At 40.5% G+C, this 26,538-nt stretch overlaps 1 protein-coding gene and 1 long non-coding RNA gene across 2 annotated transcripts; one reads left to right on the top strand and one right to left on the bottom strand.

Annotated features, from left to right (window-relative positions):
• Window positions 1-2,134: 2,134 nt before the first annotated feature.
• Window positions 2,135-4,865, bottom strand: LOC139622434 (uncharacterized). Its single transcript, XR_011691255.1, has 3 exons — window positions 4,343-4,865; window positions 4,001-4,111; window positions 2,135-3,913 (listed from the first exon to the last, which is right to left on the bottom strand). It is a non-coding gene; the product is annotated as an uncharacterized lncRNA (long non-coding RNA).
• A 5,628-nt stretch (window positions 4,866-10,493) lies between these two features.
• Window positions 10,494-25,137, top strand: LOC139622775 ((E2-independent) E3 ubiquitin-conjugating enzyme FATS-like). Its single transcript, XM_071480349.1, has 11 exons — window positions 10,494-10,528; window positions 10,675-10,913; window positions 11,174-11,350; window positions 11,620-13,788; window positions 13,937-14,027; window positions 15,017-16,081; window positions 18,009-18,181; window positions 19,485-19,665; window positions 21,607-21,670; window positions 22,245-22,344; window positions 24,423-25,137. The coding sequence occupies exons 6-11, from the start codon at window positions 15,334-15,336 to the stop codon at window positions 24,450-24,452; spliced, it is 1,296 nt and encodes a 431-aa protein (XP_071336450.1). The 5' UTR covers window positions 10,494-10,528; window positions 10,675-10,913; window positions 11,174-11,350; window positions 11,620-13,788; window positions 13,937-14,027; window positions 15,017-15,333; the 3' UTR covers window positions 24,453-25,137.
• Window positions 25,138-26,538: the final 1,401 nt, after the last annotated feature.

Raw genomic sequence — 26,538 nt, 5'->3', positions numbered from 1 at the left:
GGACAAGAACCTGTCACGCACACTGTGTCTTTCTATTGCGTTCTCTCACTCAATCATAATTGTAGAGCTAGGGCTGTAATGTAATTGCCAGACATATGGGCAGATGGTCCCTTTACTGCATGTTTATCATGTTACGCTGCACATTCAGCTATCTTTTAATTTGTGAAACCTCTGTCAGTGTGCCCTGCATTAAGGGATTTAAGCGATGATGATTAGCAGATTCCCACCATAGCCACAATAAACAATATGATTTTTTTTTTTAATCCTCTAAGTAATAAATGGGAGAGGGGAAGAGCAATTATCATGATGCTATTCTCCATATAACAAAGTCATCTGGCCCTCGACTTTGATCCAAACTCTTCAAGTCAATCTTTTATCTCACAGAAGTCAAGCCTCAGCATTTTACAGTCCCTACTCTATGAATGTAGATCAGTCTTAAAACACCAGTCAGAAACTGGTAATGATATTGATTTTTGAAGAAAAATTATAGAAGTATTGTCACTTTTGACTGTTAAGGTGGTGTGTAGTAAGCCAATGACATACATTAAGTCAAACTATTTTGCATTGTCAAATCGTGCCTCACAAATGTTATTTTTATATGAATTAATTTTGGGAATTTGCTCCAGGAAAGAAATAACTTACAAAGCTCATTGTAACCAAGTGTATTTAAGTGCCATATAATAAATAATAGACAGTGTAATATCATCACTGAAGTGCCAGAATTATGACAGACAAGGTCTGTACTGTAACCTCTGTGATCACCACAATAACGGCAGGATAATGTACTGTATAATGTGATGGATTCACTGGCTTGGCGGTTTATTTAGAGGTTCATCAGTCAAATCAGTTTCCAGTAGATTACTTCTTCTCAGCGGGAGCAAGGTCTTATTAAGGCTGACAAACTGATTATGTGCTCTCCTGCCTCTCTTATACCTTCAGTGTAATTACCTCTGCCACTGAGATTATGTTTTCAGTCCCGTTTGTTTGTCATTTCACTAGTTAGCAGGGAATCTCAGAAGTGTTGATGAAATGAGTACCAGCTTCCCCCCTCAGGCAGACTCTTTAGAGTCCCCATGTGTAGGCTGAATGGGTTTAAGAACTCCTCTGTTCCCTTGTCCATCAAAGCTTTAAATGACAAGATAGACAAAGATTAATTTTATTCATTACTTATTTATCTTACAGTTTTCAAGTACTCTTGACCTTTTGGACATCAAAAATCTTAGACAACAAGCAGCCAAAGCTATGTCAGCTGTTTTTTTTTTTAGTTTGTTTGTTTGTTTTGTTTTGTTTTCATTATTTATTCATCTTAAACTCACACTGTACTTATTCATTCTGGATGACGATACGAAGGGAATGTACAATGGTTTGTCGGTGGCAAGTGTGTGCATTTGCTACGTATGCGTACATGGATGACAAATGTGTGTGTACTTTGTAATGGTTTTTCTTCTACAGCAGATGCAGTGTACGCCCAAGGCAAATTTCCTTCAGGACAATAGAAATTAACCCAAATTTTCATTTTAATCTTAATATTAATTTTAATATTAATATTAAATTTGTCTAGCCATACAAGTGATTAGTCAAAACACAAGTGATTAGTGCCTTTTTGGCCATTTTCTACTTTTGTCTTATATTGAACTTCCTGCTCATTTTCTATTATCACAACAACAAATATTAAGGACTGCACAGCTTCGGCAGGGGTGCCCACCCATTCACCATTCTCTGGTATTGAGATGGTTTTTAAAAGCACTGCTTGCCTGGCATTGCCTGCTGAACATAATGTAAGAAAATCACTGTATTTCCAGCATTTCATGTATTTCACATTTTATGACTGTTCCCAGTTTATTGGAGGACATATGAGGGAGCTGTCTTTGTGTGACACCAGCAGGGACTGTTGTTTTTAACTGTCCTTATGTAGCACAAAATTTTAAAGATTCGTTTTCAGCCAGGCAAGGCACGGATAACAAATCAGAGAACTGCCAGGGCCAAGTGTGTGTGTGTGTGTGTGTGTGTGTGTGTGTGTGTGTGTGTGTGTGTGTGTGTGTGTGTGTGTGTGTGTGTGTGTGTGTGTGTGTGTACAGCCCTCCCACAGTCTCCCTCCCACATCATGCTGCAGACATGACTGTCACAGGTGAGGAGTGTAACAAGCAGCCTCAGCCGAGCCAATTCAAACACATTTACATGCCCTGTGATTTGAGTTGGCATGACAGCCAATCCTGTCAGCCGCTCACCATGTCATGCTTCTTATCTGTGTTAACAACAGCCACTCAACCTCACTGCAGATACCAGGAGGTGTACCGAATCTAATCCGCCGAGTTAAAGCAATTATTGTCGTTAATGAGCTGTTTGAATTGGACTGAACTGAATTGAACAGAAATACTGCATATACATAAGAAGGCCAAACATGATGAGTTTTACAAAATTGTGCAAACAACTAGGTTGTTATAAAAGACATGGACTGTGCAGATAAGATATGGCTGTAGACAACAGAACAATACAGTCAATAACTTCAACTGAGCTGTATTTTCTAGAGCAGCTTGCACGTGTGTAATGAGTTACTAATTTGAATCAATAAGATGTCTGGAATACAGCTGTATTGATTCTGACTTTTTTTTATAGCACCAAAGCTGGGGAACAATCAGATCACCATCGGCTTCCCTGAGATGTAAAGGCCCAGTACAACAAGTGCATGTTTTTTTAACTGTCGAGTGTATTTTCCTCCATGTTTGTTTCTCTCTGTGAGAGTCCATAAGTTCATCTCTGCCAGAGTTGCCAGGTCAGTCACACTGACTGTATCCCCTCCCTGCCTGTCAGTCAAAGTAAAGAAACTTCTCCATGCTCTGCTATGCACTGCGCCTGCTGTTTAGTCAAGACCATTGTACAATGGAGAGCAAACGAATGACATGTACACCAGTGTACTCCAACATTGGGTTTTATATTAAAGTTGGAAAAGAGCAGCAATGTATAAAACCTGCATTATCTTCCCAATAGCAGGTATCCAAGTATTAATCTTAAACCAGATGCCATAGACTCACTGCAGGAGGAAGAATTTCTGCTTTTCTATTCTGTTGCAGCCAGAGATACTGCCAGATCTCATTTAAACAGTGCCCCCTTGTTTTGCATGATTTACAGCTTGCTTAAAATTTGGTCTTAAAAATGGTCCATAGCTGCAAACCCACATTACTGAATGAAAATCATGGCACCCAAATGATTTGTGTAAAAATCCACCTAAGCTGTTTCCAGTTACTGTTACTTGATATTTTGCTAACTGAGCTAGTTTAACATTGATATGGACAAAGTAAGCTACCTTTGCCCCTGTTTAATTTCAATGGGATGCAAATGATTTGCTTCTTGAGGCTTTGTAGCCACCCAGTTGTTTTCTTGATTCATGTAAATGTTCCAGAAAAGCCTTAATTTTATCAAATTTGCTCCATCCTAGATCAACACATTACAGCTGTACCCTCACTACTACTTCTACCTTTAGGGTGAGTCTCTGCATCAGTGAACATTGTGTCACAGAGGTTTTACAGCTAGCCGTCCTCAAGCGTAGCAGAGAGAAGCGGTCAAGGTGTAAAAAATGGCAAGAACAAGGCTCGTCGCTAAGCAGCAGCAACAAGCCCTTGAAATCTTTATACAATCGTTATAACAGCTCAAAATGCAGAACACCTGAAGACAGTTTGCAGTTTCACAGAGTTGTGGCATTGTTGAGCCGATGGAACAACAGTCTCTTGTTGGAGTTTGGCAGATGGATGAAGTCGTGACTGGCGGAGCACAGCAGGTGAGTTGAACAGGTAAGCTGATGCTGAGCAGGCAATGGAGCTTATGGCAGAGCGGCACGGGCGGTGAAACGATGACCCAAACGAGGAGCAGGAAACGAGGACAGAGCAGGTAATCGAAGCAGGCAGGAGCAATGAACCTGAGGCAGAGGAAAACACAGAGTTAGGATCGTACAGATGAGCATGAGGAGACAAAGTGACTAGAAACTTGGCCGTAGCATTTGTACCGCGAAGGTGACTGAACGATCTGGCAGAGAGGGGAGGGATGATCTGAATGCTGCTGCAGCTCGTGGAGTTGATGGGATGCAGGTGTTTAAGTGGATTGGCGGGAGAAGGAACTGGATAACCACGCCCAGCCAGACACAAACACACACATACACACAAAGAAGAGAAAAACAAAGCCCATTCAAATTGGTGTCTTCAAATGATGTGTTTTCTCTGTCACTTCAAAGAAGCTATTTGTAAGTTCTGCTATTGTTACATAGCCAACGTTAGCATTAATAGCTGTTTACTTACCAGTCTAGAGGAAATATTGCAAATTCAACTTAAACCTTTCTTCATTTACTCACCAAGAGCTGTGTCCAGTGGTGGAAAGCAACCCTCTAGTTTTGCGTCTATTTCTATCACTTCTGCTCCTCTATTGAAGTTAGCATGCTAACCAGCCAGCCCCGGTTAGCCCATCTCGTCACTTTCCGGTACCGAGTCACTGTAGCGTCCCATCTTCACTGAAGACGCAGCGCTGCTCAGAGGGCGTATCATAACTTCTTGTCTTGCAAATGCAACAATGGCTGAAGCCCTTCGCAGGACTGGCACTGTAAGTAAACAGCTGTTAATGCTAACATCAGCTATGTAACAATAGCAAAACATACAAATAGCTCCTTTTAAACCAAAGATTTAGACTTTGCAATGATCTAAAATAGAATAAGCAGCAATTCTTTCACGTTTGAGCAGCATTACAATTGCTGGCCAGACACCGTTTCTGAACTGTCACCCTTTCTTTTCAGCCCACTTGAGTTTCCAGGTCTAATCACAAGTGCATTCAAAACTCATTTGTATCCTGTCACAGCACTATGTAGTGTATGCACCAAGATTATGAGCTGATGGTTTAAAACATATCATCATCGTTTCATCCTCTTGAGTCCATCTGTTGTAATGCATTCAGACGTACTACTACAGCAGTGCAGCGAGCAGTATATGAGCCAGTTATGCAATTGTGGTACTGGTGAGTACACAAGCAGTGTAAAGAAAATAAAACAATATTTAGTGTCAGCGAGTGTTGACCAGCTTCATGAGCATATGTGCACAAATACACACAAACACACTTTCTAGATGCTGACAAATGTTAGCAAAGGGATCAGGGGCACAAACTGCAAAGACTCAATTGCCCTGATCAATATTTTGCGAGAGAGAGACAGAGAGCCAACAGAGTGTTGATTTCAAGGAGCAACTGTTTTTCCATAAGGTTTCCAATTGACACTCACTATCTGGGGCTAAAATGATCAATCCATACACAGATGGTTTCTTAAGTGGTGGAGGATTCCAGCAGTATGTCTTGCTGACCGTCCTCTAAAACAAAGTGTGGTCTTTCATTATTGGTAAACCTTAAGGAAAATTGTCTCTTTCCATCAGCCGTGATCAAACACCATACAACTTAAGAAGATGGTCAAGGATTTTTTTTTCAGCAGCAGCACACTTTCAGTTATGCAACTACGTCTCTAGTGAAGTGAAAATCATCTTACTTTTGTGCGATAAGGTTTTAGCCATGGGTCAAGGAACTTGTGATAAGTTTTTGTTGCTGATCTGGATCCACAATCTGTTTGGATTCATAATCACTGTGAGATCTGAGTGTTTTTCAGGGTCATTTCAGAATTGTCTTTTGTTGGCCATTTTATGTCATTATCATTTGGTAGGACAGTGAAGAATGACCGGAAATGGGCCAGAGAGAAGGTGAATGACATGGAACAAAGAGTCCGGCCAGCTGGGAGTCGAACCAGGGACCAGCCTGCTCAGAGCCCATACAGTATGCGCCCTACCCAATCAGCTATCAGGTCGCCCCTGTTTCAGTATTTTCTCATGAATTATTGCACTTAAATGAAAGCAATCCAGGTACATATAATGCTTTTCTGTCTCTTATCAAAGTAGCTTGAGGTCAAAAATACAACAAAAATCTATATGAAAACATTATTAGAAGAACAAAGGGCTTTCTAGTGCAGTTCAGTTTTCCAGGATGCCTGTCAAAAGGCAAAAAAATTCAGCACTTTCTTGTCCTTAAATACCTTTTTATATTCTAGATTTCAACACCACCATGGCACCGAGACTGCCCTTGTCACCATTTTAAATGACATTCAGTTGAGCGATGGCTGTGGCAAAATCTCATTTGCAATGCACAGTGCTGCAGTCAGTCATGGTCATCATAGATTTTGTTGAGCTAAACAGGTCAGAATAAGAGTATGTTGCTGGTAATCTGTCACTACGTATTTAACCAAAGTGACACACGGAACACCCCAAGGATCAATTCTTGGACCTTTACTGTTGAATTTATACTTGCTCACACTGAATCAAATTGCACAAATCAGCAAAATAACTCATATTCACACTGCTGTATCGTTAGTAACTATTGAATTGGCCTAAAGAATCTTCTTTATGTGTGACTAACAGTTCATAAGTCTGTGCTCACCTTGAAATTACTTTTACTGAAAACTAATAAAGTCAGAAATTTCACACCTAGATTTTGGCCACATAAAGACAGTTTGATAATCAAACTACCATAAAAGATCATCTTTGAAGAAATAAAGGGTTTGTATCCAACTCACTGACAGCACCTTTACCAAATTATAAAGCTTTGATTCCAGACTTGTTTGCTAAAGACGCAGAGCACTACATCAGTTCTCAGATCACTGCAATGGCTATCTGAGAGTCAAAGGATTGATTTAAAAAATGTATTACTTGTTTACGAAGCACTCAATGGTTTGGGACCAAATTGCATCTCTGATGAATGTTCCAGACCTCTGGGACTTGTTACTGCCAGAGGATTAAAATAAAACGTAAAGTACTTTTTAAAATCAGGTTAAAAATCTATGGCTTATGTCTTAGATTTGAGAATGGTAGCATCTTGGTATTAGCTGCACAAAAGCTGCTTTAGTGAATTAATACTGAAATGTCAAGGTTTAAAATCTGACAAATAAAGCAGGAGCCTCTCATGTGGTGCAGAGGGTTCCAGTACTCTCCCACCCTCCTGTTCTTTTGACGCAAGAGTGTGAAGACCCAAGTTTCCTGATTCATTAAATTTATCTTATCTTGTGTGCCACTGGTCACATATAAAATCAGAGGGAAAATAAATTAAGTAATCCAATGAATCATCTTTTTCTTTCACCGCTGTGGCGCAGTATATCTGATTGTGTCCGCAAGAGATCTTTTTCCAAGTCTGCGGTTGAAAAGAAGAGTACACCTGTATAAAGGCCTCTTCTAATCACTAACAGAAGATCGTCTAATACGGTTCAGAGTGGTCATAGATTCACATCTACAGTGCTAGGCCTTTTTCACGCTATTTTATCACCTTTTGCCCCCTATTATGACGAAACTACTTAAGTGTTTCACTATGGTTTATACCTACTGTTACTAATTTTATTTCAGTTTCCAAATTAAAAAAGATTTGACCAAACTTAATGATTAACAATTGTTCATATCATTTGTCACTGCTAGTTTGTCATTTATCCAATTTGTGTTTCCACTCTAACCCAGAGGCTAAATGTAAGATGTTTGTTAAACATCAACAGGCCACATAAAGCACACTGTATAGTCTCCAGGACATATTCTGTACATGTGTGATAAGTCTTCATTTTCTGTTCATGATACATTAATGAAACGGTTATTCAAAATAAACAGTGGATATGAGAGACTGCAGAAAGAGGAGGTGGTGTAACAAATGAAACACCTAGCTTATATTTTTATTGTGTTCAGTTGTTAGCTGCAGCCACCACTGGCCGTTAGCCAGTTTAACTGAAATTAGTTTTGTCACTGATGTTTTGAGGTAGTTTTTAACTAACCAAGCTGACCATTAAGTTGCTTTCAGAAAGTAAGCAGTTGCCACTTCTGCCGCCATTGTTTTTAATATAAATATAATATGGTGATTCAAGCAACATTACTGATTAGGTGAGCTATTTACTGTGATCCATTCATGTGGAGTTTTACAAAAGCATTTATTGTTTCATAAATTTAGCAAAACAAATTAGTAAACTTTTATCTGATCAGAAATTGCAAGCATTCAGTGTCTTTTTCATAGACACTGTCAGTGCAGCAGGTGCTTACCAACATCATCTTGATCCGAGCCCTCCAGATGACACAGTCATGCTTCTCTATGCCACTCTGCTGCCTCTGTATTTATTCCTACATAATTGCAAAATCAGGCAAACTATTGTGAAACCATGTTTATCAGAAACCAGCTGCCTCCTCCTCAAATTTCATCAGGAAATCAACCCAGGAGAGTCATTGAGATGCCTGGAGACAGCAGACTTCCTCTTCTCCTCTGTTTATCAACAACTTTAACAAAGATTTAAGAGAAGAATTTTGGCACAGATCTTTTGCTAGACACAAATGTAATTCTTCCACCGTATTTAATTCATTCAGGATTCCTTCCAGTCAATAGTCAGAATGTGGACCTCTGGGTCAATGGGATAACTTGGAAATTATGTTCAAAGGTTATTTTTTTTTTTAAATTTTATGAGCAAGTGAGTGAAGCGTTTGCCAAACTTTACATTTATGTAAAGTTCAAGTATGATACAAAAATTGGGGAAAGCTACATCTGCTCACCTTAAATTTGAGAACTAACCCAGCCATAATTATGATGGCAATAAATGTAAAATGAATTTGAATTAGAATTTTCATATTAGCAGTCAAGTGCTACCTAAATCTGAAAAATGAAAATGCAAACTGGGTTTTTTGCATTTGAATAAAAGTTCCCTAAGTCATGATGAGGATGACACCTAAAGAAAGTTATTATTCTAAAAGCCATGAAATCACTTGTGAATTCTACATATGGACACAGTGATTGCAGCCGACACTGACCTTACACTTGTTATTCCTGGCCATCTTATTTCATCTGAACATGGGGGCGTGTTTTAAGTGACAAAGGTAACTATGACTTTTGTCCAGCTAGAAGAGAAAGATCCAAGGCACGAAAATAGGCCACATTCCAGTGATTATAAAACGACCCTCTGTGACTGGACAAAGCTGGAGTTTCTTTCACCTTATGATCCAGATTTGCATTATTAAAATTCTTCCAAGCAGTGGCCTTTAAGCAAACCAGTTATGAATGATGAATCCAACTGCGCCAGTGTGAAAAACACAACATAACAGGGCAGGAGAGAGCTTTAGCACAGTATACCCATGGTGTTTCTGATGGACAAAAATAGGATGCTTTAGGGTGAGAGAGAAAAGATTTTGTCTAATGAACATATTAGCTGTAGAGCACACTATTAATTGCACAAAACCCCTTGAAACTTGAAACAGGGGAAATCAAATGAAAAGTGACATTGCTGGGAGACATAGGGTGGACATACTGTACAGCATGAGAATTTAATAGGATCAGCTTGGAATAGACTCCCCTACACATATCTTTAGGCATGCTGAGAGAACCATATTTCACAGTTTTTCTCAGCTACATTTTCAGAGCTCTCAAACTGGAATATTTAAAGGGTCAATGTTGGAAGGATGCTCAGCTCGTTGCAGTGAAGCTGAATACAGCAATAACAATGATCATGCAGTTCTCTTCAAAGAACAAACTGATGGATTATGAAGAGAACCTATAAAACAGGAAAAGAAACATTTCCCATATGACAGAGTTGTTGAGTTAGTCCATTCTTGCTACAGTGACATATATCTTAGCAAATATAAAGGGGTCAACACTGAACTGAATGAGCCCAGATAAACTGCCTGGTAACAGTAATATCACATTCAATCCATAAATGCATTATCAGCATCACAATAAGTCAATTTTGACACAAAGTTAATCAAGTAATATTTTTGGGGAACTGATTAATTCTTCAATAATTAGCAACACTATAATATTTATCAACCATTGTCAGTTGAATAAACGATTACATATTTTAACTGCTGATAAGATAAGTCATATGAATTAAATATTGAACATGGCCAATATATACATTATGAGCATTTTTTTAAAACATATGTATAATTCAGGCTCTTGTATGAATATGAAAACAGCATGGACACGGATCAAAAGGGAAACTTTAACATGAGGTTACAAAGAAAAACAATACCGTTAAAGAAAACTGCTTGTTATTTGTGATAAATACCAAAAATGTGACCATAAAATGATTACAGTCTATACCTATATTTATGACCACTTAATAGTGTAACAGTAACCCCTCAGACTAATAGCTGCAGGTATAAGTGATTGATCCTCACCATGCTTCATTCAGCATTCATATCAGCATAACCACTTGGTCATGTGCGGTGACAAGAGTGAAATATACCTCAATGTTTTTACTGTTTTAGTTGAGTAACTGGGTAATTTATCATTGACATAGTGTAAACTTACTGTACTCTACTGTGATTTTTAAAGCTACCCTACTTTTGCTGGGAGAAACAATAAGTTGAATATTCAGCACCTTCAGCGCTGTTCCGTATCTAGACGTTTATTTATAGTTTTGCCTTTACTCTCTGTTCTTTTGTCTACATCCAGGTCTGTGTATTCTGAGAAGATGTATGTGGTCTTGGGGAAACATCTTCGGAAAGTACGGGTTTGAATAAGCAATGAAAAGAGTAAAAGTGGATTTAAACAGCTGTATTTTTATTTCATCTCTCTCTCTCTCTCTCTCTATATATATATATATATATATATATATATATATATATATATATATATATTTTGCTGCGTCAGTTAGACAACTGCAGGAGCTGCTGTGAGCCTCCAACTCCATTAATAACTTGTGCGGTGGGGACCTATTATGTAAGTCCTGAAACCTGAGAGCCAGTCACCTGTTCTGCTACCTGAGCCTGGTCATTGGGGACAGAGGAGGAGAGAAGAAGGGTAGACAGCCTCCCTGAGCTGTCTAGCCACGGGCACTCAACTCATATGGACGAGGCCTAGGGTTCTGCTGGAAGCTCCAGAGGTCCCTGGTGGGTGCTTTTTTTTTTTAACCAGCATAACTAAACCAGAGGTGCATGTAGAGAATGATTTTACTCTATGTGAGAAATACCAAGATCCACTGAAGTGTGTCCAATAGAGCGTGGAAGTTAACGGACACAGGATCTCCCTCTCTTTCATTTGCAGAGCGTATTCAAGTCTTAGCTCTCGGACACCAAACATAAGCTCACAGGCTCATTTGTATAAACATATTGACTGAGTTGATGCTCCTTGCTCCTTGATCCCCTGTCAGCTGAGAGGAGGTCCCCCTGGGGCTTGAGAAAAGACCGCAGAGCACACTCAGCTACCTGGTGACTGCATGGATCTGTTATACTCGTAGGCTGAGTGCAGGAGACCTCACACTGTGGCTATATCTGTTCTACAAAGAGCTGCAACAGTTGATATTTTGGGCTGGACACTGCTTTTTGAGGTAAGAAGGCTCACTCCACTATATGCATGATAGGGGTTGGACAGTACATTTCTGAATTATGCTTGGTTAAAAACTGTTGCATTTATGCCAAAGATATACAAAAATCCCAATATTATGTTTGCAGCACTTGTAGATGTAGCTCTAATAGACATTTGCTAATGTAGAACATTCATAGTTTATTCCCATTGTTTTTAGGTGAAGAAAATGTTGAATAACTACCAATAACTTTTGAGACTACTGGTATGTTTTCCTACTGTGAATCCAAACAGATTACTACCCATGTGACCACATTCCAGTGACCCACAGCCAGGACCATTAGGGCATGCTTGACTCAGTCTGACGGACTGCTCTAATACGGAAACCAGTATGAAGCTGCTGCAGCCCATAACGAGGAGCATGCACTCGATGTAGCATGTACGTCATCCTCATAATCCATGATTCACCGAACAACACGTGTGTTCAGAAAGCAATTCAACCTTCATCAAGAGCATATTTGAAAATGAAACATAGGCGAATATACTGTAAGAGGTAATTTGAAGATCATTACGTGGCTTTTTCTTTTCACTAAAGGTTGGTTGAATGGGGATGGGGGGGGGGGCTACAAAGGGCTATGTGCAGAGAAATGACAAGCATTGTGTGCATAAAGTAAAGGGCCAGGATAATAAGACCAGACAAAAATAACCTCTGCTAACACCAGCACGTATATGACACATCTGAATACCAGCATTTTGTCTGAGAGCTCCCTCAGTGAGCCTCATTTCAACAGCGCCTGTGCTGATGGGTTTATCTCTGGGATACCTACAGCTCTGCACAACCTGTCTGCCTCCTAACCAGCTCTACGTCCCGTGGCCTCCCTCCCTGTTGCTGGCACTGTCAGGACCACAAAGGTTTACTCACTCGCTGGTTTCCATGCATGAAACAATAAGCATACGGTCACATCAGCCAAGTACAAACCCTGTTCACTCTCTGCATGCTGTCACTCTGCCACAAACACACACTGTGTCTTTTTTTTCTCATGTGCACGCCTTGCATATTTGCCTGTGTATCTCACAGACCTGTTGGCTGGAGGTGCATAATGTTTAGTTTTAATGGATCAGGCTGCCTGTATTTCATATTTTTCTCACCACTCCAATTAAAGTATCAAAACTAATATGTCTGTCTCTAAATACTTTGTCAGTCCGTGGCTCTGAGCCCAAAGCCCATTTGTTCCTTCCATAAATCTTTAAACAAACAGCCACAATTACACACATCCAATTTGAAAAAAAAAAAAGTAAGTAATTTTCAAAAACACCTGGGCACAGTAGTTTCTGGCAAATGCTACTTAAACATCTGTAAATTTGTTTTGGACTATTTTCTGCAGTGTAAGCTAGCAGGTGCGCAAGTAGGCTAGCAAGTATTTACAGCAGCGGGAAGGCGCACGTGGCATCAGCTGAAGAAACTACAGTGCCCACGTTCGTCATAATGAACGTGGGCACTGCAATCTGTCTTTAGCTGAAAGACTCTTGTCACCTTCTGTTTCCATTGCTTCTGTGCTCATTCAAGTTCCATTTTGTTTAGTTCCCCATTTTAAGCCATATATCCGTCGGGGTCTCCGGTCATAGCCCCTCTCTCTCACACAAACAAACTCTTTTGTGGAGTGCAGCATAATAAAAAATGCTGTTGTTCCTCCAATTACACTTGGTGCCTGGGCAAAAATAAATCAAAGGAAAAATGGGGTGAAACTGTGAATGTGTAAATTCCTATTTCAGTGTTATTGTTTGTGTTGTTATTCAAGCCTGCATTCCCGTCCCATGTGACTCACCTCAAAGTAGAACACACGGGGTAAACATAATTACTTTCCTTGTATTATATCCACTGTACCGTTCACGCAAACATCTTAACAGGCCAACAGCATGAGTTCAATTTGCAGGGTCTCACTGTGACATTGTGTAACATACAATGAATGCTCTGCGTGCCTGACAAGTTTATTTAAAGAGCAAATTATGCCACCATTTGTTATAATCGCAGTTTTATTGACTGTAATAGCTACATGCGGCTTTGTACCAGCTGAATTGAGAGCAGCGCATTTAGTGTATCGTGATTAAAAAACTGAATTATACTGAGTGGTGAATAAAATGAATCGATAAGCCCCATCCTCTGCCGTCTGAAACAATAGGCGTAAATGTTTAAGCTATTGTTTGGTGTTAAGGAATTATCCAAAATGTGCCTGGCAAGCAACACAGATAACCACATTAGGAGAGTCATCATCAGCTGAGCTGAGGAGCAGAAAGCCAGAGAGAGAGGATTTCTTCTTTCAGGAGCTGATAGGTGGGAACGAACATGGCTCTAAGCATGGAACAAACGATGGGATGATAAAGTGGAGTGAATAATGCAATATTGAAGTGTTAGCAGAAAGACTATTTTCACTGACAAGATCGCTGTACTTTTGTGATGAGTAGGTAAGTTTGATAATTGTGTTTCAAGTTGAGGAGTGTGCCTTTGAAGTGGACTTCTTTTTATGTCATGTATGGTGCATGTACAGCCTAGTTAAAATCAGAAGCTGCAGTGATCTAATGCACAGTATATTACTTTTCCTTTTGTGAACAGACAGATAAAGAAGTAGAAGACACCTGGTCAATGTCAGTGGGTTTTCCGCAGTTGGAGATTCCCAAGCCTATTGACACCCAACCTCAATGAGGTAAACAGCTCTGGGCGTACTTATCTGTTTACCCAAGGTCTTATGACCTGGAAAGTTACTGAACAGTGTTTCTGCACAGATATACTGCTGCACTCTGTGATCAGTTACTGTTCGCATCTGCTATTTTGTACTTGAAAATGTAAATGGTTTTGCCTGGGGGAAGAACATATATATAATGAAATAAAAATCTTTTTTTTTTTTTTTTTACGTTTTCCCAGAATGCTTGTTGAACAAAATACATTTTAAAATGACTGTGATTATGGTTATTTTGAAACAGAAATCTGTTTCACTGCCATCAACAAAAACAAAAACATTCTGTAAAAATAACTCCATGTCTGAATATGTAACAAAATACTGTTTGTTCCATAATTATATGATATCTGATCTGTGAACTAATTAGGTAATGTGTGCAGATGGTTTACAATAACATTTAAACAAGAGACAAAATTACTCATTAAGCCAAATTATATTTGTGTGAAACTCTCCTGATATTTGGGTCTCTGGAAAATGAGTCAACACAAGAGCTTGTTTGAGGAAGATGTTTTATTGTTTGCCCTTCAAACAGCGAGGAAAGAAAAACACTCACCATCAAGGTATCCTGTGTGTAAAAGCAGCAGGGAAGTAGATATAATTCAAGTATCTATGTTCAAAATTCATTAGATTTTTTTTTTAACTGAAGTTACGAAACAGGAATAGAGCACAGAGTGGCAGTTTTCAAAACATAAATCTGGATTGTTCATTTTAAATGCCATGGATAATTTGTCCCCAAGTGCCACCCATCAAGTTACACATTGTCATGGCAACAGCCACAGATGAAGAAACAAGTCGAGCAAGAGAGCAGCTAATGTGTCCTTCCAGTCAGATCACAGTGATTTATATCTTTGTATTTGTGATTGTCTTGGTGTCTTTTGAGTTATAGAATCTTTCAGTTTGCAGAGGAGTCAGCTGCACACTGATATGACGATTTTTCTTTTCTCCATTTTTTTCAGAGGCTTCAAGTAAGAATATTACCGCTTCACTGCACAGGAATGTCCTGTCATGGGGTGTGTGGTGGGGGCAAGAAGAGAAGGAGAATGTGTCTCTTAGAGCAATAACACAGTCCACCTACTCTCAGAGTGCAGATAGTGGATCTTGCAGTGGACTTTCCAACCTGTTCAGGACTGCAAGTGTCCCAGATGTGGTGGGAAGGAGACCAGTGACAGCATTTTCTTCCATGTGAGGACCCTGTGTTTCAACCATCAACTCCAACTCGACCAACTCAACAGGAACCTTTGGAAGAAGAGCCTCATCCATACCCACGAGCACAATGAGAGTGTCAAACTCCCAACCAGACGCGTGCAAACAGAATCCTACCATTGTGACTCCAAATGGGTTCAGACAGGCCTACTCACCTACTGATGGACTGGTAGTGGGAGATCCAGGAAAGAGGAAAGTACAACTAGTACAACGCAGACTGGACTACACAGTGGGCAACAGAAAGCGAGACATGATAGGTGGCTCATTATTGAACCTGTCCTCCCAGCCTTCCTACCAGTCTTGTATCCATCATGAGGTGCCTCTGAGATCCACTAGCTCTGTTGTGTTTTTGGACAAGTCACTTTCAATTTCCCTCATGGAACTAGAGGGAGGAACAGCAGGTCAACCAACTCTGTACAGGTCCACCTTGTCTGTTCGCCTTGGTGTGGCATCCTGCTGCAGATCCTCTACAGATAACAAACCAGCCAAAACAAATGAGGGTTACGGGAGACACAGAGCGGCCATGTTGGGCCGAAACAAACCCAACGGCCGAGAGAGTGGTTTGGGTCACAGCAAAGGCTCTCTATCAAAGCAGCAGGGCCGCGAGGTCGAGCAAATAGCACCCGCTCGTGGTATTAACAACAAGGCTGGTGATTTAGACACACAGCACCATGGCTCTACTTCGGGATTATTGTCATTCAGAGGGCCAAGCCCCTCAAACACAAAGGCTAGCAGGCAGAAGGGGAATGCAGATGAGGCAGCCTTCCCTTCCGAGAGCAATTTCAGCCACAGGCAGCACACTTTCAATATCGGCCCAGGTATGAATTTCATCACCTTGCCTCTGAAGTGAAAATCTAAAGTACGCATGTCAGTTGATGTGTATATTCTTTTCAGTGGCTCGTATATTCTAAAGTTACTGAAGATAAGATCACGTTTCCGAGGCGTAACGGCAAGTTGAATGTGGTGCCAGGGTGGTCTTGGAGGGTGGAATTTTTCTCACTCTGCCTCTCACCTTTTGATTTATACCTCATGCATAGCTAATAGACCCACACCCACCCACCACACTTCTCCTACTGTACATTCACAATGTTTACACTGAATCCCAACTGGTACATGCACACGCTCGGTTCAGATGCAGATTTAAATAAAGAACAAACCCTTTCATTTATCCTCCTCTGACTTCCAACACTTTTATACAAAATCTGAAGTTAGCAACTGTGACTGCATATATTAACAATGGGTTGCAAATCTAAAGATAGACAGCATTTGCATGATTTTGAAGAATCTTTCTCAGGATCTCCTTGTTCATACGTTAGAATAAGACCAAGGTTACAGCTGTATTAAGAAATATAAAGTGGTTTATACCACTCAAGAGTTTCCTCTTTAATTGTTGCAACACACACATTAATTTTGCACCTTACACTGCATTTTTGGTCCTCTAGAGGTAGCTACTTTATCCAGCTGGGGCATCTTAAAAGAATAGTTTCACATTTTGGGAATTTTTAGTTAGCTTATCTTAGCTTAGCATAGAGACTAGAAATAAGGGAGAAGTAGGATGCAACAATGATAAAATGCGGCTACAGCACCTCTACATCTCAGGAAGTAACAGGTTATATCTCATTTCACTGTCACCAAGAAATAGCCCGGCTATCCCTGTTTCTCTTTTTTCTGTCTTTATGCTGACGTAAGCTAACGACTGCAAATGAGCACATTTCCTGATATGTGAAACTGGTTCTTTAATTTTAAGGCATAGTGTGGTGGTAAGGGTAAGCTGAAAGAATTCAATGATATTGCAGTGAGCCATAAGACTCCATACATAATATACAGCATAGCTACTGCACTTTACATGCAGTGAGGAGGCCTGTCAGTGGACGTCAAAGCCATGAGGACTCAAAAACTGTAATCTAAAATGTCGCTGCCTGAAGCAAATTCAGGGTCTTACCTGCCTTCTTCACGCAATACATGGGCTGTCACAAAAAAAAAAAAAGTTAAATTATTTAACAACTCTCTCCACTCATTACAACACTTATTTTCTGCACCATCCCACAGTTTTTTGTTAAACTTGGTTCTTTTCACTGGTTCAGGTCATTCACTGATACCTAAAGGGCAAGGCATATCATGTAGAAATAACTTGGACCAGCAGTTTTACATTTTTGTGTTTGCTTCCTGTGATGATGGTCTATCTATGTGCCACGTGGTCATGGTAGGGTGTTTAATGGACATATTCCGTAATAGGTAGAGGAATGGGGTAACGGGTGCATGATGGATGCACTGTCATCTATTACATTATTCATAGGCCGCACTCATGTTCCCTCTGGGTTGTTTTCTTTCTATGAGTTGTGGCGGTAGTGTGTGTGTGTGTGTGTGTGTGTGTGTGTGTGTGTGTGTGTGAGCGCGTGCAAGTGTGCATTAGGGTCAGTTTTAGGCTAGTTAATTTTCCTGTTTCTCCAGATCATAAAAGCTTAGATTGGACTCAAGAACATGAAAATTGTAACTATAATTCAGTCTGAGTTGGATGAATAAGTCATCTAGATTCCATCTACTATTTGTCTTTTATGCTAGACCAAACGGTAACAAAGTACAGTAGAAACTACAAAATCAACTTTAAATTATTCCTCCCAGTGAAAGTTACCCTTTGAAAATGATCTTGCTCTTTGCAGATCAATCCTTTGTTTTTTATGGAATGATGTAACTTGCCAAATTTAATTTCATGTAATAATTTCTCCTCTCTTTATGTCCTTTAAGTGGACTCCAGAACAAAGAGCAAGAAGACAGTGATTGACAACACAGAAGAACAACAGGAACATGGCTGTTCCACTGAGCCTCAAAAGGTCTCCACTTTGGAAGAGACCTGTGTGTATCATCCCCGAGTGAAGGCTGACTCTGTGGAAGGCACACCCAAGACTCTCAGCCTCAAAGTAGGAGATATATTTATGTAATTGCTTGTCTTTTAAGAAATATGCTGCACAATAGGAACAAATGCTGCAGAGAGCTGCAACAAACCTGAATGTCCTTGGAAATAGCAGTTTGACCAAAAAAAAAATTAAAAAGAAAAGAAAAATCTTAGCCTAAGTTTCTCTTACTGGAAATTATAGGTAGCTTTTAGGCACATCTCATAGCCTTCATCAATGGATGGAGTCTGCTCAGTTGTCATGGAGATGGTTCAGGTGTTATCACAGGACCCAAGTATGAATTGGGTCACAAGAGAAGATACAGATCGGGAAATCATACAAGGATGGCAACCATCTTTATGACAACTGAGCCAACTCCACTCGCTCATGAGACCAAAAGATGAGACTGAAAGCTCTGGAAAAAAAATTCAGTTTTATACTATTTAACACTTGAATACAAAATGTTGATCTGTCAGAGTTTAGAAATGTTAAATAATCTGTGCAGCTACTGACGATGCAAATTAAACAAATACCGGCTCTCTTCGAAGAACAGAGCCAAGACTGGCAACATAAAGGTTGATTTATGGAGTCAAGAAATACCATGAACGGCTGCTTTCTACACAGTGCAACCACACAAGGTTTATGATCAGATGTGGAAAAGTGCAGCTTATGTGCCATATGGAACCTTTAAAACCTTAGGGATGATATGTTTGACTATTTCAATTATGGTTTCCCACACAGAGAATCTTAATGTGTTTACTCTTGGAATAAAGATTATCACAACAGCAGTGGCATCTCTTGAGGGCTGATATTTACACTTACAGAGATTTTTGGGTTTTTTTGTTTTGTTTTGTTTTAGTGTGTGTTTGACACAGCCTCTGTCAGTCAGAGGGGGGATTTTAAAAAAAATCCTTAATAATTACAGGATTTCTCCCTTTTTTCCTTTGCGTTTCCTTTTTTGTCTTATTCTAGTTTTTCTTTCTATCCTGTTAATTTAACAAGTTTTATGTCAGTGTTTTGAGGGGTAAAGAACCAGTGAGGTTTGTGAGGCTTTCTAAAGGATTCAGATTCCCCTTGTGGGTAAAGCTCTCTTACCTTTTTCCCCACTAAAGCTGAGCATGGTATTACCATGTTGCCTACACCTCCTAGCTATTACAAGGCTGTGAAAAGGATTCTCTAAGGTTAAGGAAAAGATTAAGGATATTTTCAGAATAGATTTTAACCCAGTGGAGATTTTTTTTCTCTTTCCTCTGGATTAGAGACTATGAGTTATACTGTATTCTTCCCACCAACAAGCAGCTTACTGTATTTATCCCTCTCCCCACCCCAGGAGGCTCTGGCGCTCTTCAGGCCAGACTTCATCAGCCGATCTCAGGGTCGAGTGAGGAGGTTGGAGCAGAGGGCCAGGAGAAGGAGAGCGCTGCAGGACTCCAATCCGGACCTGGTGCAGGGCCTCAGGGAGGATCAGGGCAAGCAAAAGAGGAACTGCACCACACCAGATCCACTTAGCGGTAAGTACAGCTGAATAACTCTGCCTGAAACCGGGAAAAGCAGAAGTAAGCCATGAAGTGGAACGTGTCACCCCTCTGTCAAACACACAATAAATCACAAGGTTTCAGTCCGTCTGTCAGACCACAATAATAACAGCAACACAACATCAGCTGTAGGTCATATGATAGAAGAATCCTGGAAGATGTGGAAGTGTGTCATCAGCCCTGTTGACAACAGCATACGATTCACAGTCTGGCACTTTTAGATCAGATAGTCTCCCTGGAGTGGATCCAAAGCGGGCCCCTCATCTTCCACATCAATCTTTTACCATGTTTCCCATCTGTTGTTACGTCACCTCTGTATAAACCAACACAGTCATCTAATCCCTGAACTGTTGTGGGAGTTCACCCAGTGGGTGTAGCTCACTGGAGACAAGTAGTCATTTAAATACATAGGCAACTTATGAACTGTGTCTGAAATAATTCACTCTAATCTCAGCAATCTCAACATGTCTGGGGGGGTGGGCGGCAGGAGGGGGGCAGGAGGGGTGCTTCTAGATATTATTAGACATATAGTGTAGTGGTTTTTATCCAACTTTGCTCTCTGCTGGCCATCATCGAGTACTGCAGATTTGTTAGAGCATGTTTGTCCCTAAAGCTCTTAATGCAGGACACACACACAAATTGAGAGCAGTGCATCTAGAATATAATGACCCTTTAAAAGTTTTCTTCCCTACTTCAGCCATGCAAAGACAAAAAAAATGCAACCAACAAGCATTTAAACATAATGTTAGAAAAAAGAAAAGATCATAAACATGAATTCATAAGATTAGATCAAGCATAACACAGAGGTGCGCTTAAATGAAAAAATGGGGCCCAGACATGATGTGAAGTGCAGCATACTGATCATGAAAAACATATTTAAATGCAAAATGTCTTCTTTGAACCAGCATTTATCAACAATGTTACCCAACAAGGCACAAAAGAAATGCCTGTAATTCTGTCTGTCACTACAAAATGTAGTAAACAAACAAGTAACATAATAATACTGTCCTTCTGCATCACCGGGTATCTGTCTTAGTGTTTTTCAGAGATTTTGTGACATTGCTTGATATCCACAAAGGTCCAGATTATGATTTCTGTGCAGGAAGTGCTGTTATATACTCAGAGTCTTGTTTACCTTTGTCCCCTACTGAAGCTGCTGGACTTACACACCCTGACAAGGTCTTGTTGAGCCGAAGTGAGCACACACCACAGTCACCATTTCTGTCAGCAGCTTTAACACAACTGTTTGATTCTTCACTGTGCACATCAGGAGAGTAGGGGGAATTTGATAGATTCTCTACATAGACAGGGTAACATCAGAACGTCTTAGATGCGTTCTGGTTACACCTGCGTGTTTTTTCACACATTCATCACAGCAGATTGTTTACACAATTTGTCCTTGCAGTTCAAATCCAGCTGTACTGGATATGTGACTGCTCAACCCTTTAGTAAAATATTAATAAAGAAGGGAGCAGTCCAACTAAACCTTGGGAGTTCACGGAGAAGTCGTGGAATGAGGAACCTTGAAAAGCTCACACTGGTCTCTGACTGACGTCTGAAATCTAATTATGAACAAAGAGTCTTGGTGCTGGTGACCTAAGCAGCAGCAGTCGAGTAATTCAGAATAGTCAGGCTTAACAGGATTGGATATGGATATGTGTGGTATATGTGTGCGCTTTGAGATGTGCCCGTGTGTGTGCGTTTGTTTGTGTACACACACACGGACACACATCACGTGTGTTATATGTAAAGAGCGTGTGTTAATAATCAAGCGTGTAACTGTCTGAAAAAGAGAGATCACACGTAGGCCTCAGTGTTCATTTACATATCCAAGATTCATTTACATATTAATTCTTATTTGTTATTCCAATGTGTTTTGTGTGTGTGTGTGTGTGTGTGTATGTGTGTGTGTCCTAGATAACCTTTTCAAGCCTAGAGAGAGGTCTATATCAGGCAGAGAGATGCAGCTGAGGTCCAGACGGTGAGTTCTCCCGACCGAACCCACGTCAGATGATGTCACTCCCTCTCTTCTCGCTCTTTGTTTTTCTTTTTCTTTTTTTAATTCAGCATATTCAGCACAATCCATCAAGCTTGTCATATCTGCCATGCATCCAGGTTTGTGCACAAACATGATGAACATTCACACACACCCACATACTGTATGGACACAATAGATGTTTGATGCCCAAACATTTCGACGGGAGATTTGAGCTACCCTCTGCATACCTTATCTCTTTCTTTCTTTCTTTCTTTTTTCTTTCCTTATCTGGAAAGGCACACCTGATCAGAAGATGGCTGCCCATTGTAATTTTTTTCAAAAGCAACACTATCTGACTCGGAGGATCTCTTAACAAATTGGCTGTAGTTGTGGGAGTGAAAAAGGAGTCTGTGTGAGACCTGTTTATCAGTGCATCCAGGTTTTTGCCGGCTGTGGTCCCACTAGATAATACCTTGTCTCTAGTATGCCAATCCGTCGGCATAGCTCAGCCACCCTCAGACTTCTGATACCGTATTCCCCTGCCCTGTATGAATTTGCCTTTTTTGTGAGCCTGTAGGATTTACAACAAGCTGCCAGAGGTGACAAAGAAAAAGGAGGAGGAGAAAAGGAGAGCTGTATCACAAACCAACAGATTGCGAGCAGAGGTCTTCAAAAAGGTAGAGTTTGTTATTTTTTTTCAGTTCAAAACATTACTGTACACGAAAACTGGCAACTTCAAATATAATTCAGTAGAATTTAAAAACACAGACAAACACAGCACTCACAACACAACACACAATCCTGAATGCTTGAAGAGGAGGGATTTTGGAGGCGTACATGTTGGTCATCGTGGCTTAGTCACACACATTTGTCTGTGGTTAGGTACAACATTTTGTTAAATGTTGAAACGCTATATTACAGTTTGACCTTGCAGAGTACACAGACAGCAAGAAAACACAGTTCACTAACCTCGGCCGAGCACAGTCATCTTGTATCTGTGGGTGAAGGATGTGAGACGTTCAAAGTGGGTGTTCGCTCAGTATATTTTACGGCAACAATACTTAGCACATCTGTGAATATATTTCAGTGTTTTTGGAGAGCACTTATTTATAACATGGTACCAAGAACTTAAAAGACACAAAACATTTCACATAAAATGTTAACAGAATCTAAACCAGAAAAACAAATATCCACATTAATACACTTCAAATACAATAGCAACATTTTCACGGTAACAAGTGAATATTTGGATTATTTCGTTGCTATTGGAGATGTCCTTGTACTTTTCTTATTATGAACAAATGAGTCATAAGCGTCGTTCACAAGGATGAAATGAAACACGGTTTGATCATGGCCCAGCAGAGGTCACTGTTTGACTGCCAAAACTGCATCCTCTGTCATTTATAACACTGGACAATCCCCACTCAGCTCAGCATTCAACATTTGGATCTATTCACTTAGCTTGTATTTTAGATGAAGTCTGTTATTTCTTTAGTGTCTGGTGTTTTCTTCGAAACCAGATCAGAGACAGTAAAGAAGATTCTGATGATTCATGTCATGCCAGATCTAAACCTTCACTCCATCACAACTGAGCCCATTTCACTCTCTATACCGCAGTGTAGTTTTGGCTGTCAGCACTGTAGAAAGCACAGCTCACACAGTAATAACTATATTACTTATTTAGGCCCCTGCTGCCATAATGCATAGAACCTGCTTTAACAAGCGTCACCCAGGCCCTCCAACAGTGAAAAATGAATGATATATTTAGGACATGCAGTGTCAGACAGATCCATTCAGCTTCACTTGTGGGTGAGCCATCACTCCCTCTCCCATTATAGCCTAACCACAACAATGAATTCACTGTCAGTCAGGTGACATGTGACAAATGTGAAGAGATGTTTCCAATCTCTTCCAAATAATTACACAATCATAGGAGCTTCACATAGTGTGTGTCTGTGTGTGTGTGTGAGAGAGAGAGAGTTTGTGTATGTGTGTGTTAGAGTTTTTACCAAGATGTTTTGAAATGATGAGCCGAAGCTGATTGACCTTTCTCTTGATTGCCACTGTTTATGTAATCTGGGACAATATGATAATTATCTTGTGCAAAATGCTTTGTCTCTACAGTACATTAGCATTGTGTGGTTTACTGACACAGCCAGCAACTGTAGAGCATAATATGACGCCAAATGAGAATATTTTATTTCTTGGGGAAATGGAGCAGGCAGGACCGTTAAGAAGCCTGTGTGACCTTGAGACCTCTCAAACGAAGCTATTAGTCTGGCTCAACCACAGTGAGATTGGGGAGAAAAGGAGTGTGCCGCTCCCCGATAAACACACAGTTGTGTGTGCTTTAGAGGTCTCTTTTTTTTTTTTTTTTTGCCAGAAAGTGTCCAGCATACACACAGAGAGCGGGGGAGCCCAGAAAAGAGAGTAGGGTGCGATAGTGCAGGATAGAGAGTGGGTGGTTTTGAATACTGGCTGAAATGAGATTCCAGCTGTTGGGTGGTGTGAGAGGAGGGTGATTGCGCAGCAGGGTGCTTGGTCAGATAGTAGAGTAAAATTATTCCCCCTACCTGGGCTTTGCCATCTTAGGGGTGAGGCTGGTGGAAATGAAAGCCAGTTTAGCGGCAGCAGTTGCTCTTGTGTCATGCAGAGCTGCTCTTAATAGATTGAAGGAAGGGAGGTCTGAGGGCAGATAGATGTATTTTTGGTCTGACAAGTTATCGATACCATTGTTGCTTCTCTTGTTTCGCAGAGACTTCTGGATCATATCCTGCAAAGATAAACAGGAGGCGCTGAAACGCAAATGGGGATCAGTCAGCGTTATTTCAACCCTCTCTGGACCCATATCTGTTCATTAACAGCTTTGTATCATGTTTGACTGCAGACGTGATGCTGATTAAAATGTGAAACTCACAAGTATTAATGTTACTGTTCATGGATTACTAATATACATAACTGCATTATGACCAAGTAGTTTTTTCACAACCCAGCAACCCAAATGTTGACTGATCAATAAAGCATTAGTAAATGATCCGTTCACCATTAATATAGCCAGTAGTTACAAGCAATAAGCCCTTTATAACATGTCTTATGAGAAACTGTTTTTTTTTTGTTGTTGTTGTTGTTGTACTACCATGTCAATAAAATGTACATACGAATTGATTTGACACATGTTGCACATCTGCTTATGCCACAGTGGCAGGTTATGGCAAAACAAGCAATGTTGTTGACCAGAATTATGCTGTAAAATTGTGTATGATGTTCAGGGCGTATGCTGTAGAGTTAATTGATGTTGTGTGCAGACATTGACAAAACCCAGCCTCCACACCTACAAACGACACAGTCATAATTAAAAAATGAGAAGGATCTGACAATTGAAATATTAAAGCAATGAAACTGTAAGCTGTCTTTCCTGCTCAAATTAACACCCAGTGATTAAAAGCAATAAAGATTAATCATAGAATGTATTTCTTAATGGTTTAATTCCTTATCTATAATATCATTTCCCTCTAATGTAGCTCAAGTATCTCGAAGTGAAATGAAAAATATTCCAAGCACATTCTGTGTTGATGCAGTGTCATTTTCCAGGAAATTGAGTCTCAGTGCGTTGTGCAAAGCACCTTGACTCTGTCATTGGTACAGTGCTGTAAAGGAGAGAGGCAAGAGAAGGGAGAGCCATGTTTCGTCATTGGCCTCACATACGCCTCGAGGCCTCTGGAACCTCCCATCCGGAACAGTGGAATTCCAAGCTAATCGAACTCAGGAGACGCGCAGCGCCTGTGAAAGGGGCCTTTGTCGCAGAGCTCCAAACCAGAGATGACATTGTAATAAGAGAGGAGACTTCTGAGCACAGCTTGGGACCGCGGTCCACATATAGCCTGTAAAGGTGACTGACATCTCTGTGGCATTTAAGTGGAGCCTGCTGGGATGAGGAGAGAACAGGAGAGGTGCATGTGCTGCAGGTCTCAGCCAAACACACTGTACAAATACATAGCGTCGTGGTGGACTTTTGGTGAGTGGATAGCTCTGGAGTAAACACTGACAGTGTGTCAAACCCTGAATAAAATGATGAGTTAAATGTTGAATAAATGTTTAATTTTATTCTGCTACCGCATTTAATTTTCTTCCAGGATGAAAGTGAATGCTAATGTACTCTAAAGTTGCACTATCTGGTATAATGGTCCATAGAAAGCAACATATGTAATGATGTATACTGACTTCACTGAAGCCTTAGTTACCAGCAGGGCCATCTCCCACGTGGGAGAGCTGCTCTCCTGCCATGTAGGCTGGTTCCAGACGATGAGCACAGACTGACAGGCGGTTGCATTCGAGGAGAGGGGCTCCTGTCAGTCAGCCTCTGTCTCTCTGAGGCATCATGTGTCTGTATGTCACATTGCTATCTCCGCTTAATGTGAACTATGTGCTCTGAGGCCCCTTGACTGGCTTCCCAGTGGCCTTGACTGAATCAGATGCCCTGAGGGTGAGGCTGATATGTCTGTCTTAGAAAGGAGAGCAGCGGCTGAGCTTACAGGGCTAATTCTGAGAGCCCAAGCCGAGCCACTGATTATGTGTTTAGTCATTAGTCATTTCACTGGCACCCATTTTATCTGAAGCCTTGTGGCTAGCATGTCTTCAAGGAGTGTGACTCTAACATTAATACAGTCTTCCCAGTTAAAATCTACTATATTTACTGTGTGTAGCCTACTGAAGGATCTTTGGGTGAGCAACAGGCACAGACAAAACCGAACCAATTCAACAGTTGCAAGGGAACAACAGAAGACAGATGTTTTTCAGAGTGTATATTTTAGTACAACTCTTCAGAGAGGAAGAGAAAATACACAGGTACACTATGACACTGTGGGATTTTA

The sequence above is a fragment of the Trachinotus anak genome, unplaced genomic scaffold, assembly GCF_046630095.1.
Source record: "Trachinotus anak isolate AG129_WGS33_773 ecotype Australia unplaced genomic scaffold, CSIRO_AGI_Tana_v1 ptg000007l, whole genome shotgun sequence".
Lineage (NCBI taxonomy): Eukaryota > Metazoa > Chordata > Actinopteri > Carangiformes > Carangidae > Trachinotus > Trachinotus anak.
This window is presented reverse-complemented; position numbering and strand designations above follow the sequence as displayed.

Bases quoted from the DNA above. Each gene is read 5' to 3' on its own strand.
- LOC139622775 (XM_071480349.1), top strand. From the start codon at position 15,334: ATGAGAGTGTCAAACTCCCAACCAGACGCGTGCAAACAGAATCCTACC. The intron at 19,666-21,606 runs GTAAGTACAGCT...TGTGTGTCCTAG, and splicing joins CACACCAGATCCACTTAGCG to ATAACCTTTTCAAGCCTAGA. The intron at 22,345-24,422 runs GTAGAGTTTGTT...CTTGTTTCGCAG, and splicing joins GAGCAGAGGTCTTCAAAAAG to AGACTTCTGGATCATATCCT.